The sequence below is a fragment of the Palaemon carinicauda genome, chromosome 27 (assembly GCF_036898095.1).
Source record: "Palaemon carinicauda isolate YSFRI2023 chromosome 27, ASM3689809v2, whole genome shotgun sequence".
In the NCBI taxonomy this organism is placed as follows: domain Eukaryota; kingdom Metazoa; phylum Arthropoda; class Malacostraca; order Decapoda; family Palaemonidae; genus Palaemon; species Palaemon carinicauda.
Window position 1 is genome coordinate 11,202,656 of NC_090751.1, and position 22,500 is coordinate 11,225,155.

The window sequence follows — 22,500 nt, forward strand, 5'->3', positions numbered from 1 at the left end:
ATGCTATAAGCTAAAGTTCTCCAACTGGTAAAAATAGCCCAGTGAGGAAAGCAAATAAGGAAATAAACCACAAGAGAAGTAATGAACAATTAAGATAATATATTTTATTAACAGTAACAACATTAAAATATATCTTTTGTATATAGACTATAAAATCTTCAAGAAAAACCAGAGGAAGAGAAATAAGATAGAATAGTGTGCTCGAGTGTACCCTGGAGCAAGAGAACTCTACCCCAAGACAGTGAAAGGTACAGAGGCTATGGTACTGTCCAAGACTAGAGAACAATGGTTTGATTTTGGAGTGTCCTTTTCCTAGAAGAGCTGCCTACGATAACTAAAGAGTCTCTGCTACCCTTACCAAGAGGAAAGTAGCCACTGAACAATTACATTACAGTAGTTAACCCCTTGAGCGAAGAAGAATTGTTTGGTAATCTCAGTGTTGCCAGGTGTAAGATGCTGTGGAAATTAGGTCATCCAATTATCTCTATATCTCATTTCTATTCTAGTCATTTCACACCGAAGACAATCAGTAGGAAATGCATCATTCCTTTTAAAGCTATATTTATAAATTAATAATAGATTCTAATTACGTTTTGAATTTGGTGACTACAGAATTTATTATTCACAATCACGGGATCCTCGAAATCATTAATGGAAATCATTTGAGGCCTACTTTTATATTCTGAATCTGAAGAAAAAAAAAATATTAGATAAAAAAACACTCTAAACTTTTCCATTCGTTACTTTTAGAAAGAACTTTTGCATTTAAACTGGGACGGTTTTGTTGTCAATTTAATGCAAAATGTTTTTGAGAATGACATTTTCGAAAGTATTTATATAATGATATATCACTCGACAATTTAAAGATAAAATATTTTTTTTATTTATATATCGTATCATTGGTTTATTTTTAATTGAAAATGGTTTCTGAAAGATGCTTTAATTTGAAGAGTTTGAATGTTAATTTCGAAAAACGTTCTAACTAGTGCCTCAACACAAATTACGAAAAATGTTCTAACCAGTGTCTCAACATTAATTTTGACAAGCGTTTTAATCTAGTGTCTCAACATTAATTTCGAAAAACGTTCTAAACTAGTGTCTCAACATTAATTTCGAAAAACTTTCTAAACTTGTGTCTCAACATTAATTTCGAAAAACGTTCTAGACTAGTGTCTTAACATTAATTTCGAAAAACGTTCTAATCTAGTGTCTCAACATTAATTTCGAAAACCGTTCTAATCCAGTGTCTCAACATAATTACGAAAAACGTTCTAAACTAGTATCTCAACATTAATTTTGGAAAACGTTCCAAACTAGTGTCTCAACATTAATTTTGAAAAACGTTCTATATCTGGGGGTGGGTGGGAATCTTTTGAGTGCTTAATGTTATTACAAATTATTTAATAATTAAATCATTAAATATTGAAAAACATAATTCCGTTCGTCCGAAGTGTAAAAGTGGCAAAATGAAAAATCGACGCAAGATCTCCATCCAGTCTTGTCTGAAGGAAATTGTGAAATCTGTGTTTTTTGTGAGTTAGAAAACCCGAATCAAAATGAAGATATTCAAACCCATGGCGTCGGCCTGGACCGGGGGCTACACCAGGCTCCCTCCTTGTACGCCCCCACCCCGAACCCACCACAAGCCTTCAAAAGTAACCCCCACGTCACCCATCACGCCCACCTACATAAACACGGGTGTGGATACAGCCGACTTGAATGTCTCCCCTCCTCATTCGCCGCCCGTTACAGTAAGGGTTCTGGACTTCAGCCCATACGCCCACATGCTGGAGGAAATATGCGAGGTGGATATGAGGATGCAGACGCCCAAAAGGAGGCTTTTGTTGGGGTGCAGAGTTTGCCGCTCTGCCTCCAGATGGCTCCGGTGTGGTCGGGTTAGAATCCATCTCATGCACAGACTACAGGTAAATTTGGATGCCCTGTTCTCTAAGGTTGGAGAACTTACAGGTAAAACTGTACTTTGAAGTATAAGAGAGCTGGGAATTACAGGTAATTGAGCTGGATTAACTGTATTCTAAGATTGAAGAGATGACTTAGCTTAACCATTGCTTCCATGGTAAGTTATTGTGCTTAAGTAATGCCGTGCTTGAATAAGAATATGCTTTTAGATTTCACGTTTATGAGATGTCATATGTGTCCAATAGCATGTAGTTGTATTTTGTGAAAATGGGCTCTAAAAATTCGGTCATATGGTGCCTAAAGCCCAGTCCACACGATCGAGCGTGTTCGACGGGCAAGCAGTGATACCAGACCTAAATAGGTAGTGAGAATGAGCGTTGATGACGTCAGAAGCGGGAAAATCACAGGCAGGGATCTGGGAACAAACAGTGTTGCCAGATCCCTGCCTGTGATTTTCCCGCTTTTGAGACCCTCAACGCTCATTCTCACTACCTATTTAGGTCTGGTATCACTGCTTGGCCGTTGAACATGCTCCATCGTGTGGACCGGGCTTTAGGAACCATTTGGCCGAATTTTATGAAAATTGGCTCTAAAAATTCGGCCAAATAGTTTCTAAAGCCCAGTCCACACGATGGAGCATGTTCGATGGGCAAGCAGTGATACCAGTCCTAAATAGGTAGTGAGAATGAGCGTTGAGGGTCTCAGAAGCGGAAAAATCACAGGCAGGGACCTGGCACCAAACATTGTTGCCAGATCCCTGCTTGTGTTTTTCCCTCTTCTGACGTCATCAACCCTCATTCTTACTGCCTGTTGTGGTCTGGTAACATTGTTTGCCCGTCAATCGTGTGGACAGGGCTTAATGCATTGCTAAGTACCAAACAACAAAATAAAGACGTTCGTTGGAATTGATCGAGTATTCGTCAGTCATCAGTACACTTTTGAAGCACCACGTTGAAATTCTTGATCAGTCAATCATTTGATTAAATTTTGTTTGTCAGTTTCAATAAATAGAAAAAAAAATCGGTGTGAGCTCAGCATGACAAACACCTGAAATTGATTGATTTTAATTGGAAAGATTATTAGATTACTCGAGTATTTTCTGATTTATATAGATTTTCATACTAAAAGATTTCTTTTATCTTCTTATATGTATAAGGAATTGTATTTTGCCAAATAAACATTTATTTTTAGAGATGAACTGTCTCTCTGCAGGAATATTTTATTATCGAAATACTGCATTATAATTTGATTTTCTCGAAAATAGTTACCCATATAAACCTCGCTAACTTGCAGAGCTTGTTTGAAGCATCAAGCACTGTGTAGCCAGCTCCCATTGATCCCTGTTTTGTGTCTGTCAACCTGCATTGTAACTTTTACAAAGTGGAAGCTCGTTATTTGTGTCGCATAGAATTCTGCAACATTTTTTATTTGACCTTTTCTCTGATCGTTTTATTCCATGTATAGGGTGAGACCGTTATTATTATTATTTTTATTATTATTATTATTATTATTATTATTATTATTATTATTATTGTTGTTTTGTTATAGTTTTCAAAGTTTATATTGGAAATATTCATTTTAATGTTACTATTCTTCAAATATTTTACTTTTCCTTATTTCCTTTCCTCACTGGGCTATTTTCCCTGTTGGAGCCCCTGGGCTTAGAGCATCCTGCTTTTCCAACTAGGGTTGTAACTTAGCATTTGATAATAATAATAATAATAATAATAATAATAATAATAATAATAATAATAATAATAATAATAATATTATTATTATTATTATTACTTGCTAAGCTATATCCCTAGTTGGAAAAGCAGGATGCTATAAGCCCAAGCGCTCCAACAGGGAAAATAGCCCAGTGAGGGAAGGAATTAAGAAAAAACTACAAGAGAATTTTATGAACAATAATAGCATTCAAATAAATCTTTCATACATAATGGCTGGCAGAATCTTTTATGACATTATTTTTCATCCAATTTAACTTCTCGAGGAAATTAAGAGAATAAATTAAGAATAGATTATCCATTTAGGAATTTATCTGACATCAGTTGTCTGCGTGTAAGCAGTAGGCCTATGGCTTCATCAATTATTTTATTTAGGTATAACAGAAGAAATATTTTTTTACAGTTCGAATAAAACTAAAGGTTTTATTTTAAAAAATCTGAATAGCTGATATTGTACTTTTTATGGTAACTGAATATGTTATATATATATATATATATATATATATATATATATATATATATATATATATATATATATATATATATAGTTATATATATATATATATATATATATATATATATTTATACTTATATAATATATATATGTATATATATAGATGTATATATATATGTATATATATACATATATATATATATACTATATATATATGTATATATATACACACACATATATATGTGGGTGTCTATATATATATATATATATATATATATATATATATATATATAGTTGAAATACGAATAATAATAAAAGCAAAGTAGCGGAAATAAAATCATACATCCAAATGTACTGCTGTATTGTAAACAGTACCTGATATAAATAAAAAACAAGCGCATAAATAATCATTTAGAATAAAATAATAGAATATGTATAAGTTAAGCCACATATTTCTAACAAACGACCTTCATCTATTGTATAAATAATTCATTGAAAATAGAACAATGGTATATTAACAATAGCGTTTTGTAATTATGAAAGAATGTTCCTTACTATTACATGAATTGATATGGGAAGATCTTTTCTCTTAAGTTAATTCATTTCTAAACAGCCTCGAAATCCCTCTTCCCTCCACTCAAGATATTTGATTTCAGTTCTCTTGTTCTATTTTCTTTTTATCATTATTATTACTAGCTAAGCTACAACCCTATTTGGAAAAGCAGGATGCTATAAGCCCACGGGCTCTAATAGGCAAAATAGCCTTATGCAGAAAGGAAATAAGGGTACACTCGGGGCACAATTTTCTGTCTTATTTCTCTTCCTCTTATTGTTTTAAGTTTTTTATAGTTTATATATGAAAGGCCTATTTTAATGTTATTACTGTTCTTGAAACATTTATATTGTCCATTACTTCTATTTCAGTTTATTTATTTCCTTATATCCTTTCCTCACTGGGCTATTTTCCTCTGTTGGAGCCCTTGGGCTTATAACATCCTGCTTTTCCAACTCGGGTTGTAGCTTAGCTAAGAATAATAATAATAATAATAATAATAATAATAATAATAATAATAATAATTGCAGCCTAAGTGAGACCCCCTTCCCCAACCCCTACCTATATTGTGTAGAGGTTTTAAACGATTGTAAATACCCATATAAATTCTATGCGGAGAGAAGGGGTCTTTCCTATTTTATCCTAAGTGAGGTCCCTCTTCCCAACCCCTACCTATGGTGTGTATAAAGGTTTTAAACCATTGTAAATACCCATATAAACTATAGATTGAGGGGCGGGGAGGGGAAGGGGGGAATTGTATTATTCAAAACGTGTTTCTCCTAAGTGACCCAATTAGAGGAGGGGTCTTGGGGGAAGGGGGAGTTGATAGAGAGCCTGGCATTCATCCCTCGATCATTTATTTCCTTTGTTGCCCCAAAAACGGAGTCACTGAAAGGGAAAACTTTTGTTGCATTGCATCTGGCAACCGTAACCTCTGACCTACTTTGTGTTCGAGTTGGATATGTATACTGTATACATATTTTTTTTTTTTTTTTTCATTTCATCCGATTTTATACGTCGCTTCTTCCGCTTTCGTTTTCCTTTTCTTTTTCCTTCTGTGACAGCCTTTATGCACAATAATAAAAGGAAGGAAAAAATGTTTTACTTCATGCCATTATTTTGCCTTTCCCTTGATATTGCTATGTGGTAGAGGAGTCTCTCTCTCTCTCTCTCTCTCTCTCTCTCTCTCTCTCTCTCTCTCTCTCTCTCTCTCATATCCCAATCTTTCGGCTTGACATCCTCCATATTTGGGTAAAGGATTTGCCGTTGGTAAAAGTTTAGAAAATATGACATTATCAGAGCTTTAGACACTGGAATATATTTCCCCATTCAATTCTTTATTTTTCTCCTTTACTGTGTTTGTCAGCGAAAGCTTTATTATCATCGTTTTTATTATTGAATTATTGATATCACCTGAATATTCAGAGGTCCCCTTTTATTGTCGTTTTACGGCTTTCCGGTTCTTCTCCAGATTTAACGTTATCGGCGAATTCTATTCGTACCGACGTCGTCGCAGCGCGCTGGGATTTATCTTCACGGGTCTTTGAGCGGCGAAACTATTTTTGAAAAGAAATGTCTAAGCAACCGCTAACTCTCCTTTGAAGGTTGAATGAGGACGCTTTCAGACAACGATTTCTCATACGGATGGAGATGGAATGAGGGGAGATTTCGGAGGACAATATCTCATAAGGATTGAATGAGTTAATTTTTTAACTGATGGGTTCCTGGAGGGGTTAAAAATGAAGACGATTTTTCACTTGGATAGGAATTGAATAAGGCTTTCGGACATCAATATTTTTATATGCCGGGATAGAAATTGAATGATTGAATTATTTGTATTTCTGGCGAAAGTATCTTAGAGATGGAAATTAATTGAGGAAGCTTTCGGATACCGATTTCTCAACGGAGGTTGTAGAAGGCCATTTTGAGAGAGCTATTACTCACAACGGATGGAAATTTATGTGATAGCTTTCAGACCATCAAATCTGTACCATAGCTTCTGTACCGTGGTCTTCCACTGTCTTGGGTTCAAGATGGTTAGAGTGGTCTTGCTTAAGGGTATGCTTAACCAAACTATTCTATTATTATTATTATTATTATTATTATTATTATTATTATTATTATTATTATTATTATTTGCTAAGCTATAACGGTGCTATTATAGTATGCTATCTACCGCTGATTTCGCTATCTACCACCCCTTTCTGAAATTTTGGAATTGGTTTATTATTTTGTTTATGAAACCCTAATTAACACTACTTTACAATTAACTGGGAAATCACCTAATACTGTCACTGATTTGTTTAATGTGTCTGGAAGTGTGTAGTGTGGTGGTTTCAATTGGAAAGTTCTGAGAAAAGGCGACGATGTATTTTCTGCTTTCTTGAATGATGTAAGATATATTTACAAGCAGTAGTAGAATAAATTTTTGATTGAATTTTTTTCATAGATTATTTTCTTTGAGTTTTGTAATATTTGATTTTTCATTTGAATAACTTGTAACATTGTTGTATGATGATCTTTGAATAATTTGTAACAAAAGCATCCCTACAAACTGCTTATAATTATGCACCCATGTTGTCCTGCCAATAATGCACCCATGTTGTCCTGCCAATAAATATCATTAAACTATCATTAAAGTCCAATGAGGATAACATACTGGTGGTAAGTAATCTGTTTGATAATCCTCATCAAACGGGAGGATTGATATTGACGGTAGATAACATACTTTGTGGTAGATACCATACTATAATAGAAATTCGACGGTAGATAGCATACTATAATAGCACCGCTATAACCCTAGCTGGAAAACAAGGATGTTATTATTATTATTATTATTATTATTTTTATTATTATTATTATTATTATTACTTCTACTAGCTAAGCTACAACCCTAGTTGGAAAAGCAGGATGCTATAATCCCAAGGGCTCCAACAGAGAAAAATAGCCCAATGGGGAAAGGAAATAAGGAAATAAAAAACTTCAAGAGAAGTAATGAGCAATATAAAATGTTTTAAGAAAAGTAATACACATTAAAACAGATCTTTCATATATAAACTATAAAAACGTAAAATAACAAGATAAAGAGAAATAAGACTGAAAAGTGTGCCCCAGTTTACCCTTATTTCCTTTCAGCACTGGGCTATCTTGGCTATTGGATCCCTTGGGCTTATAGCATCCTGCTTTTCCAAATAGGGTTTTAGGCTTGTATTTTAGATAGTAATAATAATGATAAAAAAAGGAAATAGATTAAGGAGATTGCAACCGGAGATCTTCGGACGACTGTTTCTCACGCCATCTTGCTTATCTATATCGCCAATCCATTGAAGTAAAGACTACTTGGGTACATTGATATATTGAATACCAAAAGGTTTAGGTTTAAAGGCCACTCATGAATGGCAGAGGCAAGGGAAAGTGACATTGCCTTATCAAGCAGACCACTGCCCTAAAGACTGACCATATATACAATTGATCAGCGCTCAAGCCCCCTCTCCACCCAAGCTAGAACCATGGAGTGCCAGGCAATGCCAGCTTATTACTCGGCACATAGACCTATAGGCTTCTCCAAACCCCCCCCCCCCATCCTTAGGTCACAAGGATGGTGAGGTTGCAGCGATCATAGGAACTAACGACCTTGACCGGGACTCGAACCCCAGTCTGGCGATTCACCAAGCAGGGACGTTACCAATTAGGTCCCCCACAACAGAATGGTAGCATCTTCTGGGGGTCAATCACCCCCACCCCCAGTCACACAAGTGTTTTAAGTGATACACAGTAATGATGGGATGCTTATGGCTCTACTCCAGTCAATAAATGCATCATCAGCATACCGGATGTACTTGTGCACTTGTAATTAGACAAGAGTTTCTATTATTGATTTATTAGTATATATATATATATATATATATATATATATATCTTTCTGTAATTAATACGACACCTATTTTCATATATATTGTTTCTGTAATTAACTGATACGACATTTCTTTTCAATTGAGTCATATAACGGAAATATTAATTGTAACGGTTACAATATTGAAAAGAATAACGGTCCTCGTGTTACTGACTATTGCACATTTGTTTATTTTAATGAGAGAGAGAGAGAGAGAGAGAGAGAGAGAGAGAGAGAGAGAGTCATTATAAGTTTTATTTCAGAAGTCAGGTAACAGTGTAAGGATATCAAATTCTCTCTCTCTCTCTCTCTCTCTCTCTCTCTCTCTCTCAGCAAGCAGTCTTTGTTACTGTAAATGTTTTTAGGTCTTGTAACAGTTTATTTCAATTTTATTGATAAATTGGATAACTTAAATCCAGAAATGAAGTGAATGCCAAAGTAATAACTAATTCAAACTTGTAGAATTTACTTTTAATTTATCTAAATAATCCATACTGTTATTATTAATTAATTCAGTATAGAAACCAACATAGTTTTAATTTTCGTATTTATTTGTAATGGTTATCATCGTTTCAACTTTTATATAAATGATTTTGACGATTTTAGATAATGTTTTACTCGTAACGATTTATAGAAATCATAGTTCTCTTGCTTGAGGGTACACTTGGGCACACTATTCTATCTTGTTTCTTTGCCTCTTGATATATTAAAGTTTTATAGTTTATACAGGAAATAATGATTTTTATGTTGTTACTGTTCTTAAAATACCTTATTTTTCCTTCTTTCCATTCCTCACTGGGCTATTTTTCCTGTTGGGGCCCTTGGGCTTATAGCATCCTGCTTTTCCAACTAGGGTTGGAACTGAGAAAGTAATAATGATAATAATAATAATAATAATAATAATAATAATAATAATATTCGTTATAGTTCACAATAATAATTCTGTGTGTTGTTTCTTCTTAAGCAGATATATTATTTCTTCTCAAACGCAGATGTTATTACCATTTTTCCTTCCTCTTGCGCCTTTATCGTAGAACTGTCGTTAATGATTTCCTGTGTTGTTTTTACTCTTGGGAATAACCGTTTGGATGGTGAAAACTTATAATACCGTCCAGCCTTATACCGGCAATAAGGTGTACTAAATTTATGGTAATTGGTTTCCGGAAAGTTTCCAGCAGTGGAAGAGGCCGCTTATGGAAGATGGAAAAGGGGAAATCAGGACCCAATTTATGTATGCAGTGTATACATATACATGTATATATATATATACATTATATATATATATATATATGTGTGTGTGTGTGTGTGTGTATGTGTGTGTGTGCTTGCGGGTACACTAGGGCACCCTAATCTAATTGTTTTCTTACTTCCTTTCCTCACTGGACTATTTTTTCCTGTAGGAGCTGTAGCCCTCGGGCTTTTAGCATCCTGCTTTTCCAATTAGGGTTGTAGCTTAGCTAATAATATGTATATATATATGTGTGTATATATATAATATATATATATATATATATATATATATATATATATATATATATATATAGAGAGAGAGAGAGAGAGAGAGAGAGAGAGAGAGGCCTTTGTTCTGCAGTGGACTAGTAACGGCTGATGATGATGATGTCAATGATAAAGATGTTATTATTATTATTATTATTATTATTATTATTATTATTATTATTATTGCTAGCCAAGCTACAACCCTAGTTGGAAAAGCAAGATGCTATAAGCGCAAGGGCTCCAACTGGAAAAAGTAGCCCAGTGAGGAAAGGAAATAAATAAATGATGAGAACAAATTAACAATAAATCATTCTACAAACTGTAACGTCAAAACTGTAATCAACCAAAAAATGGCAGATGAACCAAAATCAACGTCAATATTAGAATCCCGGTCATATTAATGATAATAGTAAATCTCTTTTCAAATCTGCAAGTCCATTATTTTCCAATGGGAATTATATTATAATTATATCTGTTGGACCATGTTAATGGCTTTTCAGCCTTGTACCAGGGGGATGTTCGGTCACCTTACATGATAAATTGAAAAAATTAACGAAAGAATTGCAGTTTCATTAAATAATATATATATATATGTATATATATATATATATATATATATTTATATATATATACTGTATATATATATATATATATATACACACTGCTCTTAGTACCCCGCCTGCACTTAAAAAATTTATATAAAAATTTGTTGTACCACTGTTGAACGAAAGCGTATTTTATGCATTTAGTTTTTTAGACAACTCTGGTTGCTCAAAGCGGTGGATGATATATATACATATATATATATATATATATATGTATGTGTGTGTGTGTGTGTATGTGTATGTGTATGTGGCTGTGTTTTCAACTAATTTTCTAAATAGATGTGGGAATGGGTCTTCATTTTTCCAAATAGGAACGGAAAGGCTGCCGGCGTTAACGCTCAGCAGCACCAAAAAATCGAAAATCGCTTAACGAAATGATGGCCGAAGTTTCTAGACAAGTTTAGACGAGCTTGTTTCATTAAGTGCTCTCCCACTTCGTTAAATTGTCTCGTGATTAATCGAGAAATTACGGATCTCTCTCTCTCTCTCTCTCTCTCTCTCTCTCTCTCTCTCTCTCTCTCTAATCCTTAGTTTTTATTATAAATATGGCTTTGAATGTCTTTTTTATATCTAGAAACACCCATACTGTCATATGCACGCACACACACACAAAATTATCTTATTTTTAGAAATGTGACCAATGTTTTTGTGAATATATAGTTCCTATAAGAAAGCTAATCGACCAATTACAGTTGGACCCACTTGGAGCTATGGTGATTAATATACCTTCTTCAAAAATTTAACTAAAATTTCAGAAAGCAAAGGCTGAGATAAAGAAAGAAAACGGAGGTGGTGGAGAATTGTAAATGTTATCCTTTGTCCCTTTATTCTTCCCTTTATCTCATATTTCTGTGTATTACGTTTCCCTTTGTCTCATATTTCAGTATATTATTCTCCTGAACAGTGTATCATTTGCGTTTGATAATACAATTGAGTGATACTCCAAACGATTTAAGCTCAGATCATAAAGTAAAAAAGTTAGAACTCACATACATATTTCCCCTCACTCTTCCTCTCCTTATATCTCATGCTTTTGATTGCTGTCAATCGACTCCAACCGAAAACAATCCATCGTTTGATAATACAATTGAGTGATACTCCAAAAGATTTAAGCTCAGATCATAAAATAAAAAAGACAAATATTTTCCCCTCATTCTTCCTTACCTTATATCTCATGCTTCTTGATTGCCGGCAATCGACCCCCATCGAAAACAATCCATCGTTACTTCGTTAGATAATATAATTTATTGTTACTCCAAAAGATTTAAGCTCAGATCATAAAGTAAAAAATTAAAAATTTCCCCCTCATTTTTCCCCTCCTTATATCTCATGCCTTTGATTGCCGGCAATTGACTCCAACCGAAATCAATCCATCATTTGATAATACAATTGAGTGATACTCCAAACGATTTAAGTTATTATCATAAAGTAAAAGAGTCAAATATTTTCCCCTCATTCTTCCTCCCCGTATATCTCATGCTCCTTGATTGCCGGCAATCGACTCCAACCGAAAACAGTCTATTGTTTGATAATACAATTGACTGATACTCCAAACGATTTAAGCTCCGATCATAAAGTAAAAAAGTCAAATATTTTCCCCTCATTTTTCCCCTCCTTACATATGGTTCTTGATTGCCGGCAATCAACTCCAACCGAAATCAATCCATCATTTGAAGATATAATTGAGTGATACTCCAAACGATTTAAGCTCAGATAATGAAATAAAAAAAGTCAAATATTTTCCCCTCATTCTTCCCCTCCATGTATCTCATGCTCCTTGATTGCCGCCAATCGACCCCACACCGAAAACAATCCATCGATTGATAATACAGTCAGTTGAGTGATACTCCAAACGATTTAAGCTCAGATCATGAAGTAAATAAGTCAAAATTTTTCCCACATTTTTCCCCTCATATATGGTTCTTGATTGCCGGCAGTCAACTCCAACCGAAATCAGTCCATCATTTGATAATACAATTGAGAGATACTCCAAACGATGTAAGCTCAGATCATAAAGTAAAAAAGACAAATATTTTCCCCTCATTCTTCCCCTCCATGTATCTCATGCCCCTTGATTGCCGCCAATCGACCCCTCAACGAAAACAATCCATCGATTGCCATTCGGCGACGTTCGGGCGCGCGATTTACGTCTTGAAAATCCAGGGAAAATCGGAGCGTTCCGGAAGAGTGACATTCACTCGCGTGTGCGATTTTCATATTCAGATTGAAGTCGGCTTATTTGGCCTCCCATCTTTTACGGCGATATTTAGTGAGGTGAGACACCGAACTGGATTGGGGAGAGGAGAGAGAGAGAGAGAGAGAGAGAGAGAGAGAGAGAGAGAGACTAGAGGAAAACGACGTTGTCAGCCCTCTTGCAAATTGAGTCGTAGAGAAAAGTTTAGTCGTCGGGTTTAAGGGCCGCGATGAGGTCGGGTGGGAATCGGTGGATGAAAATGAGGGGAGGGGGCGGGGGGGGGAAGAGGTCAATTGGGAGGGGGAGAGGGAGTGTGAGGAATCGTATATGATGTAAAATATGAAGGGAAATAAAATGGAGATGATGAAGAAGGGGAAAGTAATAAGTAGAGATAATAAATTGAAATCTTTTATGATGTAAAATTGAATTGGAAATATAAAATGTAGATGATGAAGAAGGATTAAGTAATAAGTGGAGATAATAAATTGAAATCTTTTATGATGTGAAACTGGGTTGGGAATAAAGAATGGAGATGATGAAGAACAACTAAGCCATAAGTAGAGATAATAAATTGAAATCTTTTATGGTGTAAAATTGGATTGGAAATAAAGAATGGATATGATGAAGAAGGACTAACTAATAGGTAGAGATAATTTAAATCGTATATGACGTAAAATTGGGTTCGAAATAAAGAATGGAGATGATGAAGAAGGGTTAAGTAATAAGTAGAGATAATAAATTGAAATCTTTTATGATGTAAAATTGGATTGAAAATATAAAATGGAGATGATAAAGAAGGGTTAAGTAATAAGTTGAGATAATAAATTAAAATCTTTTATGATGTATATTGGATTGGAAATAAAGAATGGAGATGATGAAGAAGTATTAAGTAATAAGTAGAGATAAATTTGAGTCGTGTATGACGTAAAATTATGTTGGAAATAAAAGAATGGAGGGGATGAAGAACTAAGTAATAAGTAGAGATAGTGAATTCAAATCATATATGATGTAAAATGGGAAGGGAAATAAGAATATGTAGATGATGAAGAATGACTAAGTAATAAGTAGAGATCATAAACTGTGAAAGAAGATAATGAAAAAGGACTCAGTGATAAGTTGAAATAGTAAATTGAAATCGTATGTGATGTAAAATGGGGTGGGAAATAAAACAATGGAAATAATAAAGGAAGATTAAATAATAGGTAGTGAGAGTAAATGTAAATCGTATATGATGTAAAATTGGGTGGGAAATGAAGAAGGCCTAAGTGATAAATAAGATAGTAAATTTAAATCGTATATGATGTAAAATTGGCCGAGAAAATAAAAACTATGGTGATGAAGGACTTCAGGAATAAGGAGAGATAGTAAACTGGTGGAGGAATCATGGCAGAAAATGGAATCAGTGATCGAGAAGGAATTTTAATTTACAATTTATATATCTTCTAGACTGGATAATACTACTTACTATTCCATAAAATAGTCTTTCATTACTACTCTTATTTCATGAAATAAATTTAGTCCTTCCTTATGGCTGCCAAAATAGATCGATCAGACTATTAACTCATAGAATTCATGTCCCCTTTTCCAATGGAATACCAATATTATTACTTACTTTACAATTGCGGTGCAGTATTATTTGTGTTCAGGTAGCATATTACAAAGTAATTGCATCTAAGCAGCTTAAGCCTTTAAATATAATGCCGAATTTGTTGATATTGTCTCGGGAAAGCCAACGTAAAAACAAAAATAAGAGCAGATAAATAGTGTTTTATCCTGAACTTTCATTCTCATAGGTTCTTCATTCATAAATTTTCTCCTTCTTGTATACTTAACACATTGTGATATTGGAGTCGTAATTACTGTAACCATTTGAATGGCATAAATGTACATCTTTGTAAACAATTATATATTGCTTATTAACGGTAGTAATAGTGAAGATATGGATAATGATACTAAAATAAATCATAGCAGTACTAAATATTAAACAATTCTAAAAAGAATGAATATCTCCCTTGTAGGAAACACCCTCCTCATTACTTTACTCTTCCCCAAAACATGTCTGAAGAAATGAATGAAATAAGAAAATAGAGATCTAAGTAAATCTAAACACGTTGAAATAAGCAAGTAAATAATAAATAGATAGATATAAAGTAAGATGACTCCCCTCACCTTATATTGGCCCAATGCCTTCAGAAACCACGTATTAAAAGAAATGATTGATTAGATGATCCATAAAAAGGCTTTTGGCGTCACTGACACCATCTCTATTGGATTTTCGAGGCTGGAAATATGAGAAGTGGACATTGATTTAAAAATAAAATAAAAAATTTTTAATTTTGGAATTGAGAAGAGGAAGGGAGGTAAACAAAGAATAAAATAGGGAAAAGAATACGATAGAGAGAGAGAGAGAGAGAGAGAGAGAGAGAGAGAGAGACTTTGAAGTTAATTCCTTTACTTAAAATCTATATATTGCTCCAGCAAATGAAAGGAAGAAAAAGGGTTAAACAAAGAATACAAGAGGGAAGAAGGATACTTATGTAGAGAGAGAGAGAGAGAGAGAGAGAGAGAGACTTTGAAGTTATTTCTTTCAATGAAAATCTACATATTGCTCTAGCAAATGAAATAGAGAAAGAGGGTTAAACAAAGAATAAAAGAGGGAAGAAGAAAATATATATTTATAGAGAGAGAGAGAGAGAGAGAGAGAGAGAGAGAGAGACAGACAGACAGACAGACTTTGAAGTTATTTCCTTCTATGAAAATCTACATATTGCTCCAGCAAATGAAAGAGAGAAAGATGGTTAAACAAAGAATAAAAGAGGGAAGAAGAATACATATGTAGAGAGAGAGAGAGAGAGAGAGAGAGAGAGAGAGAGAGAGAGAGAGAGAGAGAGAGAGAGAGAGAGAGAGAGACTGAAGTTATTTCCTTCAATGAAAATCTACATATTGCTCCAGCAAATGAAAGAGATAAAGAGGGTTAAACAAAGAATGAAAGAGGGATGAAGGATACATATGTAGAGAGAGAGAGAGAGAGAGAGAGAGAGAGAGAGAGAGAGAGAGAGAGACTTTGAAGTAATTTCCTTCACTGAAAATCTACATATTGCTCCAGCAAATGAGAAAGAGAAAGGTTGTTAAAGAATAAAAGAGGGAAGAAGGATACTTATGTAGAGAGAGAGAGAGAGAGAGAGAGAGAGAGAGAGAGACTCCGAAACTTGTTCCTAAAATCTACATATTGCTCCAGCAAGTAAAAGACAGAGAGAAAGAGAGAAAATGTATGAATATTGAATCAGTGAGAAATGATAGTCCAGGATAAAGTTAATTGGATGACAAGGAAAACAATAAAGGGAATCAAAGTCTGACCTTTATTATACGAATTGGCAACTGGATCTATTGCCTTGAGGGAAAGTAATGAAAGCAAATTGCTCTCGATTGCAACACCGGGAGTAAATGATTAAAAGTGATTAATGCAGTGATACGAGGTGATTAGAAATCCTCCCGAGAAGGAGGGGGGAAATTTCATTAAGGAAGATAATGCTTTCAAAGGGAGATTAATTTCGTTATTAAAACCCGTCTCTGTTTGTTAGTGTGTTCGCTAGGGATGGTTGGCTCGGGTGATAACCCCTTTTGTTAATAGTTGTTATGATTTTAATATAAATTGCACATGGTTAAATACTTCGCGTTGTGACGTGTTGGCTTTGATTTGAAGTCGTTAAGCTGCATATCAATTCCAGGTGAGAGGGGATCCCTTAAGCTTAACGTTAAAAATCTAAAGGGGTTTAAGCATTAAACGTTGGGAATTGTACTGATGACATTTGGTGAATTTTATACGTTATATTTAAAGCCTGGTTTTGATATTTCATAACCATGATTTTTAAATGTTCCTTCTGTTTGTTTTGTATTTTTTAACCTATTTAACTGTAAATAACGGTTTTGTATATTAATTTTATAAGTTCTTTAAATGTTGTTTGCTTGAAAATATTTAGAGTGACCATGATATTGTAGGCTTTGTATTTTCTTGGCCTCGAGGTTTGTCTTTGGGTAAAAGTTTTTATTTTGTAAACTTCCTTGTTATAAGTTTTGTATTTTGTTAGTCTTCAAATTTATGTTGATGAGTTTATCGTCCTCTTTGTTTTCATTACCTATTCTCGTTCACACACACACACACACACACACACACACACACATACACACACACACACACACAAACTAGCTTTTATCATTTAAATTTATATTTAGAAGCAGGTCTTCTTAGTGCTGTTTAACTTTTATAACATATGTACTTTTCTGGTTTTAATTGAATATTCTTTTGATCTTTATTTATGAAATACGATATCGGCGTCAATGACCTTTGACGTCAGCATGCCAGAGAACTTCAAATCATTCCTTCATTCATTCACATACAGGGTGATAAAATTAAGGAAGAGAAGTTACTGACTCAAGGCTTGTATATAAAGTACCTATCAAAAATATATTTTGCGTGATAATATATTGCTTTTTAAAAGCATACACTAGAGCAGTGGTTCCCAACCTTTTTCCTGTAATTTCCCCCATGCACCCAGTTCAACCATCCAGATTTCCCCCTTCATGCCCCGCCCAGCCCTCATGCCCACTCGCCTGCCTCAGAAATGGGCATGATATTCCAATTCTCCCCTTGAATATCATGTCAATGAGAAATGATATGATCATATCACAATTGAATGGCTAACAGCAAATTGCCGCACGTACTATGAGGACATTTTCCGCTTTTTTTAGTTAGTAGGTAGTGTAATTATTTCCCCCCTTGGAAGCTTCAAATTTCCCCCCAGGGGGAAATTTCCCCCAGGTTGGGAACCACTGCACTAGAGACTATATTGCCCAAACGGCTGGGGTTTCCAATTAACTACGTAGGTATAAAGCAACCAAGTCGTGATTGATGGCTTGATTATGAAATACCTACTGGAGAAAAATATCCTACCATCTCCCGTCAGACGCTTCACGGCCGAACCCTGTTTATCGCCAAATTGTGATAAACTATCTCCTATTTTCCTGGGATTATTGTTACGAGCGAAGGATTAGGGACTCCCTTGTTATCCTCGGCCTTATGAATTGTGGAACCTGATGGGTAGATCACTGAACGGAGAGGAACAAGCAATAAGGTGTGAAGTATATTGAACTAGAGAAGATGGGTCATAAGTCAAGCTCTGAAGACCGAGGCGTGACTGATTTGGAAGCATTTGTCTGGCAGGGAATGTTACTGGAAATTGATAAGAGTACTGAGCCAGGGTCTGTTATAACCAAGGATTATTAAGTTAGAAAAAAAAGACTGGTATGAGAGAATAGTAAATAAAAAAATAAAAAGTAGGATGACTGGAGACTGGTACGAAGGAAGGATAAATAGAAAAAAAATAGGAAGACTGGAAGCTGGTACGAAATAATAAATAAAATGAAATAGATGAGAAAAGTGGACACTGGTACGAAAGAATATTGAATAGAAATAATAGGAAGACTGGAGACTGGTACGAAAGAATATTGAATAGAAATAATAGGAAGACTGGAGACTGGTACGAAAGAATGAGGAATAGGAAAAATAGGAAGACTACAGACTGGTACGAAAGAATAATGAATAGGAAGACTGGAGACTGGTACGAAAGAATAATGATTAGAAAAATAGGAAGACTACAGACTGGTACGAAAGAATAATGAATAGAAAAATAGGAAGACTACAGACTGGTACGAAAGAATAATGAATAGAAAAATAGGAAGACTACAGACTGGTACGAAAGAATAATGAATAGAAAAATAGGAAGACTACAGACTGGTACGAAAGAATAATGAATAGAAAAATAGGAAGACTGGAGACTGATACGAAAGAATAATGAATAGAAAAATAGGAAGACTACAGACTGGTACGAAAGAATAATGAATAGAAAAATAGGAAGACTGGAGACTGGTACGAAAGAATAATGAATAGAAAAATAGGAAGTCTACAGACTGGTACGAAAGAATAATGAATAGAAAAATAGGAAGACTGGAGACTGGTACGAAAGAATAATGAATAGAAAAATAGGAAGTCTACAGACTGGTACGAAAGAATAATGAATAGAAAAATAGGAAGACTGGAGACTGGTACGAAAGAATAATGAATAGAAAAATAGGAAGACTGGAGACTGGTACGAAAGAATGATGAATAGAAAAAATAGGAAGACTGGAGACTGGTACGAAAGAATGATGAATAGAAAAAATAGGAAGATTACAGACTGGTACGAAAGAATAATGAATAGAAAAATAGGAAGACTGGAGACTGGTACGAAAGAATAATGAATAGAAAAATAGGAAGACTACAGACTGGTACGAAAGAATAATGAATAGAAAAATAGGAAGACTGGAGACTGGTACGAAAGAATAATGAATAGAAAAAATAGGAAGACTGGAGACTGATACGAAAGAATAATGAATAGAAAAATAGGAAGACTACAGACTGGTACGAAAGAATAATGAATAGAAAAAATAGGAAGACTGGAGACTGGTACGAAAGAATAATGAATAGAAAAATAGGAAGACTACAGACTGGTACGAAAGAATAATGAATAGAAAAATAGGAAGACTGGAGACTGGTACGAAAGAATAATGAATAGAAAAATAGGAAGACTACAGACTGGTACGAAAGAATAATGAATAGAAAAATAGGAAGACTGGAGACTGATACGAAAGAATGATGAATAGAAAAAATAGGAAGACTACAGACTGGTACGAAAGAATGATGAATAGAAAAATAGGAAGACTACAGACTGGTACGAAAGAATAATGAATAGAAAAAATAGGAAGACTACAGACTGGTACGAAAGAATGATGAATAGAAAAATAGGAAGACTACAGACTGGTACGAAAGAATAATGAATAGAAAAATAGGAAGACTGGAGACTGATACGAAAGAATGATGAATAGAAAAAATAGGAAGACTACAGACTGGTACGAAAGAATAATGAATAGAAAAAATAGGAAGACTACAGACTGGTACGAAAGAATGATGAATAGAAAAAATAGGAAGACTGGAGACTGATACGAAAGAATGATGAATAGAAAAAATAGGAAGACTACAGACTGGTACGAAAGAATAATGAATAGAAAAAATAGGAAGACTACAGACTGGTACGAAAGAATGATGAATAGAAAAAATAGGAAGACTACAGACTGGTACGAAAGAATAATGAATAGAAAAATAGGAAGACTACAGACTGGTACGAAAGAATAATGAATAGAAAAAATAGGAAGACTGGAGACTGATACGAAAGAATGATGAATAGAAAAAATAGGAAGACTACAGACTGGTACGAAAGAATGATGAATAGAAAAAATAGGAAGACTGGAGACTGATACGAAAGAATGATGAATAGAAAAAATAGGAAGACTACAGACTGGTACGAAAGAATGATGAATAGAAAAAATAGGAAGACTACAGACTGGTACGAAAGAATAATGAATAGAAAAAATAGGAAGACTGGAGACTGGTACGAAAGAATGATGAATAGAAAAAATAGGAAGACTACAGACTGGTACGAAAGAATAATGAATAGAAAAAATAGGAAGACTGGAGACTGATACGAAAGAATGATGAATAGAAAAAATAGGAAGACTACAGACTGGTACGAAAGAATGATGAATAGAAAAAATAGGAAGACTACAGACTGGTACGAAAGAATGATGAATAGAAAAAATAGGAAGACTGGAGACTGATACGAAAGAATGATGAATAGAAAAAATAGGAAGACTACAGACTGGTACAAAAGAATAATGAATAGAAAAAATAGGAAGACTGGAGACTGATACGAAAGAATGATGAATAGAAAAAATAGGAAGACTACAGACTGGTACGAAAGAATGATGAATAGAAAAAATAGGAAGACTACAGACTGGTACGAAAGAATAATGAATAGAAAAAATAGGAAGACTACAGACTGGTACGAAAGAATAATGAATAGAAAAAATAGGAAGACTGGAGACTAATACGAAAGAATGATGAATAGAAAAAATAGGAAGACTACAGACTGGTACGAAAGAATGATGAATAGAAAAAATAGGAAGACTGGAGACTGGTACGAAAGAATAATGAATAGAAAAATAGGAAGACTACAGACTGGTACGAAAGAATAATGAATAGAAAAATAGGAAGACTGGAGACTGATACGAAAGAATGATGAATAGAAAAAATAGGAAGACTGGAGACTGGTATGAAAGAATAATGAATAGAAAAATAGGAAGACTACAGACTGGTACGAAAGAATAATGAATAGAAAAATAGGAAGACTGGAGACTGATACGAAAGAATGATGAATAGAAAAAATAGGAAGACTACAGACTGGTACGAAAGAATGATGAATAGAAAAATAGGAAGACTACAGACTGGTACGAAAGAATGATGAATAGAAAAAATAGGAAGACTACAGACTGGTACGAAAGAATAATGAATAGAAAAATAGGAAGACTACAGACTGGTACGAAAGAATGATGAATAGAAAAAATAGGAAGACTGGAGACTGGTACGAAAGAATGATGAATAGAAAAAATAGGAAGACTACAGACTGGTACGAAAGAATAATGAATAGAAAAATAGGAAGACTACAGACTGGTACGAAAGAATGATGAATAGAAAAAATAGGAAGACTGGAGACTGGTACGAAAGAATAATGAATAGAAAAATAGGAAGACTACAGACTGGTACGAAAGAATAATGAATAGAAAAATAGGAAGACTGGAGACTGGTACGAAAGAATAATGAATAGAAAAATAGGAAGACTGGAGACTGGTACGAAAGAATGAGGAATAGGAAAAATAGGAAGACTGGAGACTGGTACGAAAGAATGATGAATAGAAAAAATAGGAAGACTGGAGACTGATACGAAAGAATGATGAATAGAAAAAATAGGAAGACTGGAGACTGGTACGAAAGAATGATGAATAGAAAAAATAGGAAGACTGGAGACTGGTACGAAAGAATAATGAATAGAAAAATAGGAAGACTACAGACTGGTACGAAAGAATAATGAATAGAAAAATAGGAAGACTGGAGACTGGTACGAAAGAATAATGAATAGAAAAATAGGAAGACTACAGACTGGTACGAAAGAATAATGAATAGAAAAATAGGAAGACTGGAGACTGGTACGAAAGAATAATGAATAGAAAAATAGGAAGACTGGAGACTGGTACGAAAGAATGAGGAATAGGAAAAATAGGAAGACTGGAGACTGGTACGAAAGAGTGATGAATAGAAAAAATAGGAAGACTGGAGACTGGTACGAAAGAATATTGAATAGAAAAAATAGGAAGACTGGAGACTGGTACGAAAGAATAATAAATAGAAAAAATAGGAAGACTGGAGACTGGTACGAAAGAATATTGAATAGAAATAATAGGAAGACTGGAGACTGGTACGAAAGAATATTGAATAGAAAAAATAGGAAGACTGGAGACTGGTACGAAAGAATAATAAATAGAAAAAATAGGAAGACTGGAGACTGGTACGAAAGAATATTGAATAGAAATAATAGGAAGACTGGAGACTGGTACGAAAGAATAATAAATAGAAAAAATAGGAAGACTGGAGACTGGTACGAAAAAATAATAAATAGAAAAAAATAGGAAGACTGGAGACTGATACGAAAGAATGATGATGGAAAAAATA

The 22,500-nt window shown here is 34.2% G+C and overlaps 1 protein-coding gene across 2 annotated transcripts in view; it reads left to right on the top strand.

Moving 5' to 3' along the window:
• dlg1 (discs large 1) overlaps positions 1-22,500 on the top strand; it is a 671,410-nt gene that overhangs the window by 211,201 nt on the left and 437,709 nt on the right. The window contains exon 1 of one of the 2 annotated variants that reach the window (XM_068350731.1): positions 1,542-1,925. The exons of the other annotated variant lie outside the window; for it this stretch is intronic. Coding sequence (XP_068206832.1) covers positions 1,557-1,925 — 369 coding nt within the window. The 5' untranslated portion in view covers positions 1,542-1,556. Of the gene's footprint in view, positions 1-1,541; positions 1,926-22,500 lie in introns of those variants that run through there. 2 annotated transcript variants of the gene reach the window in all.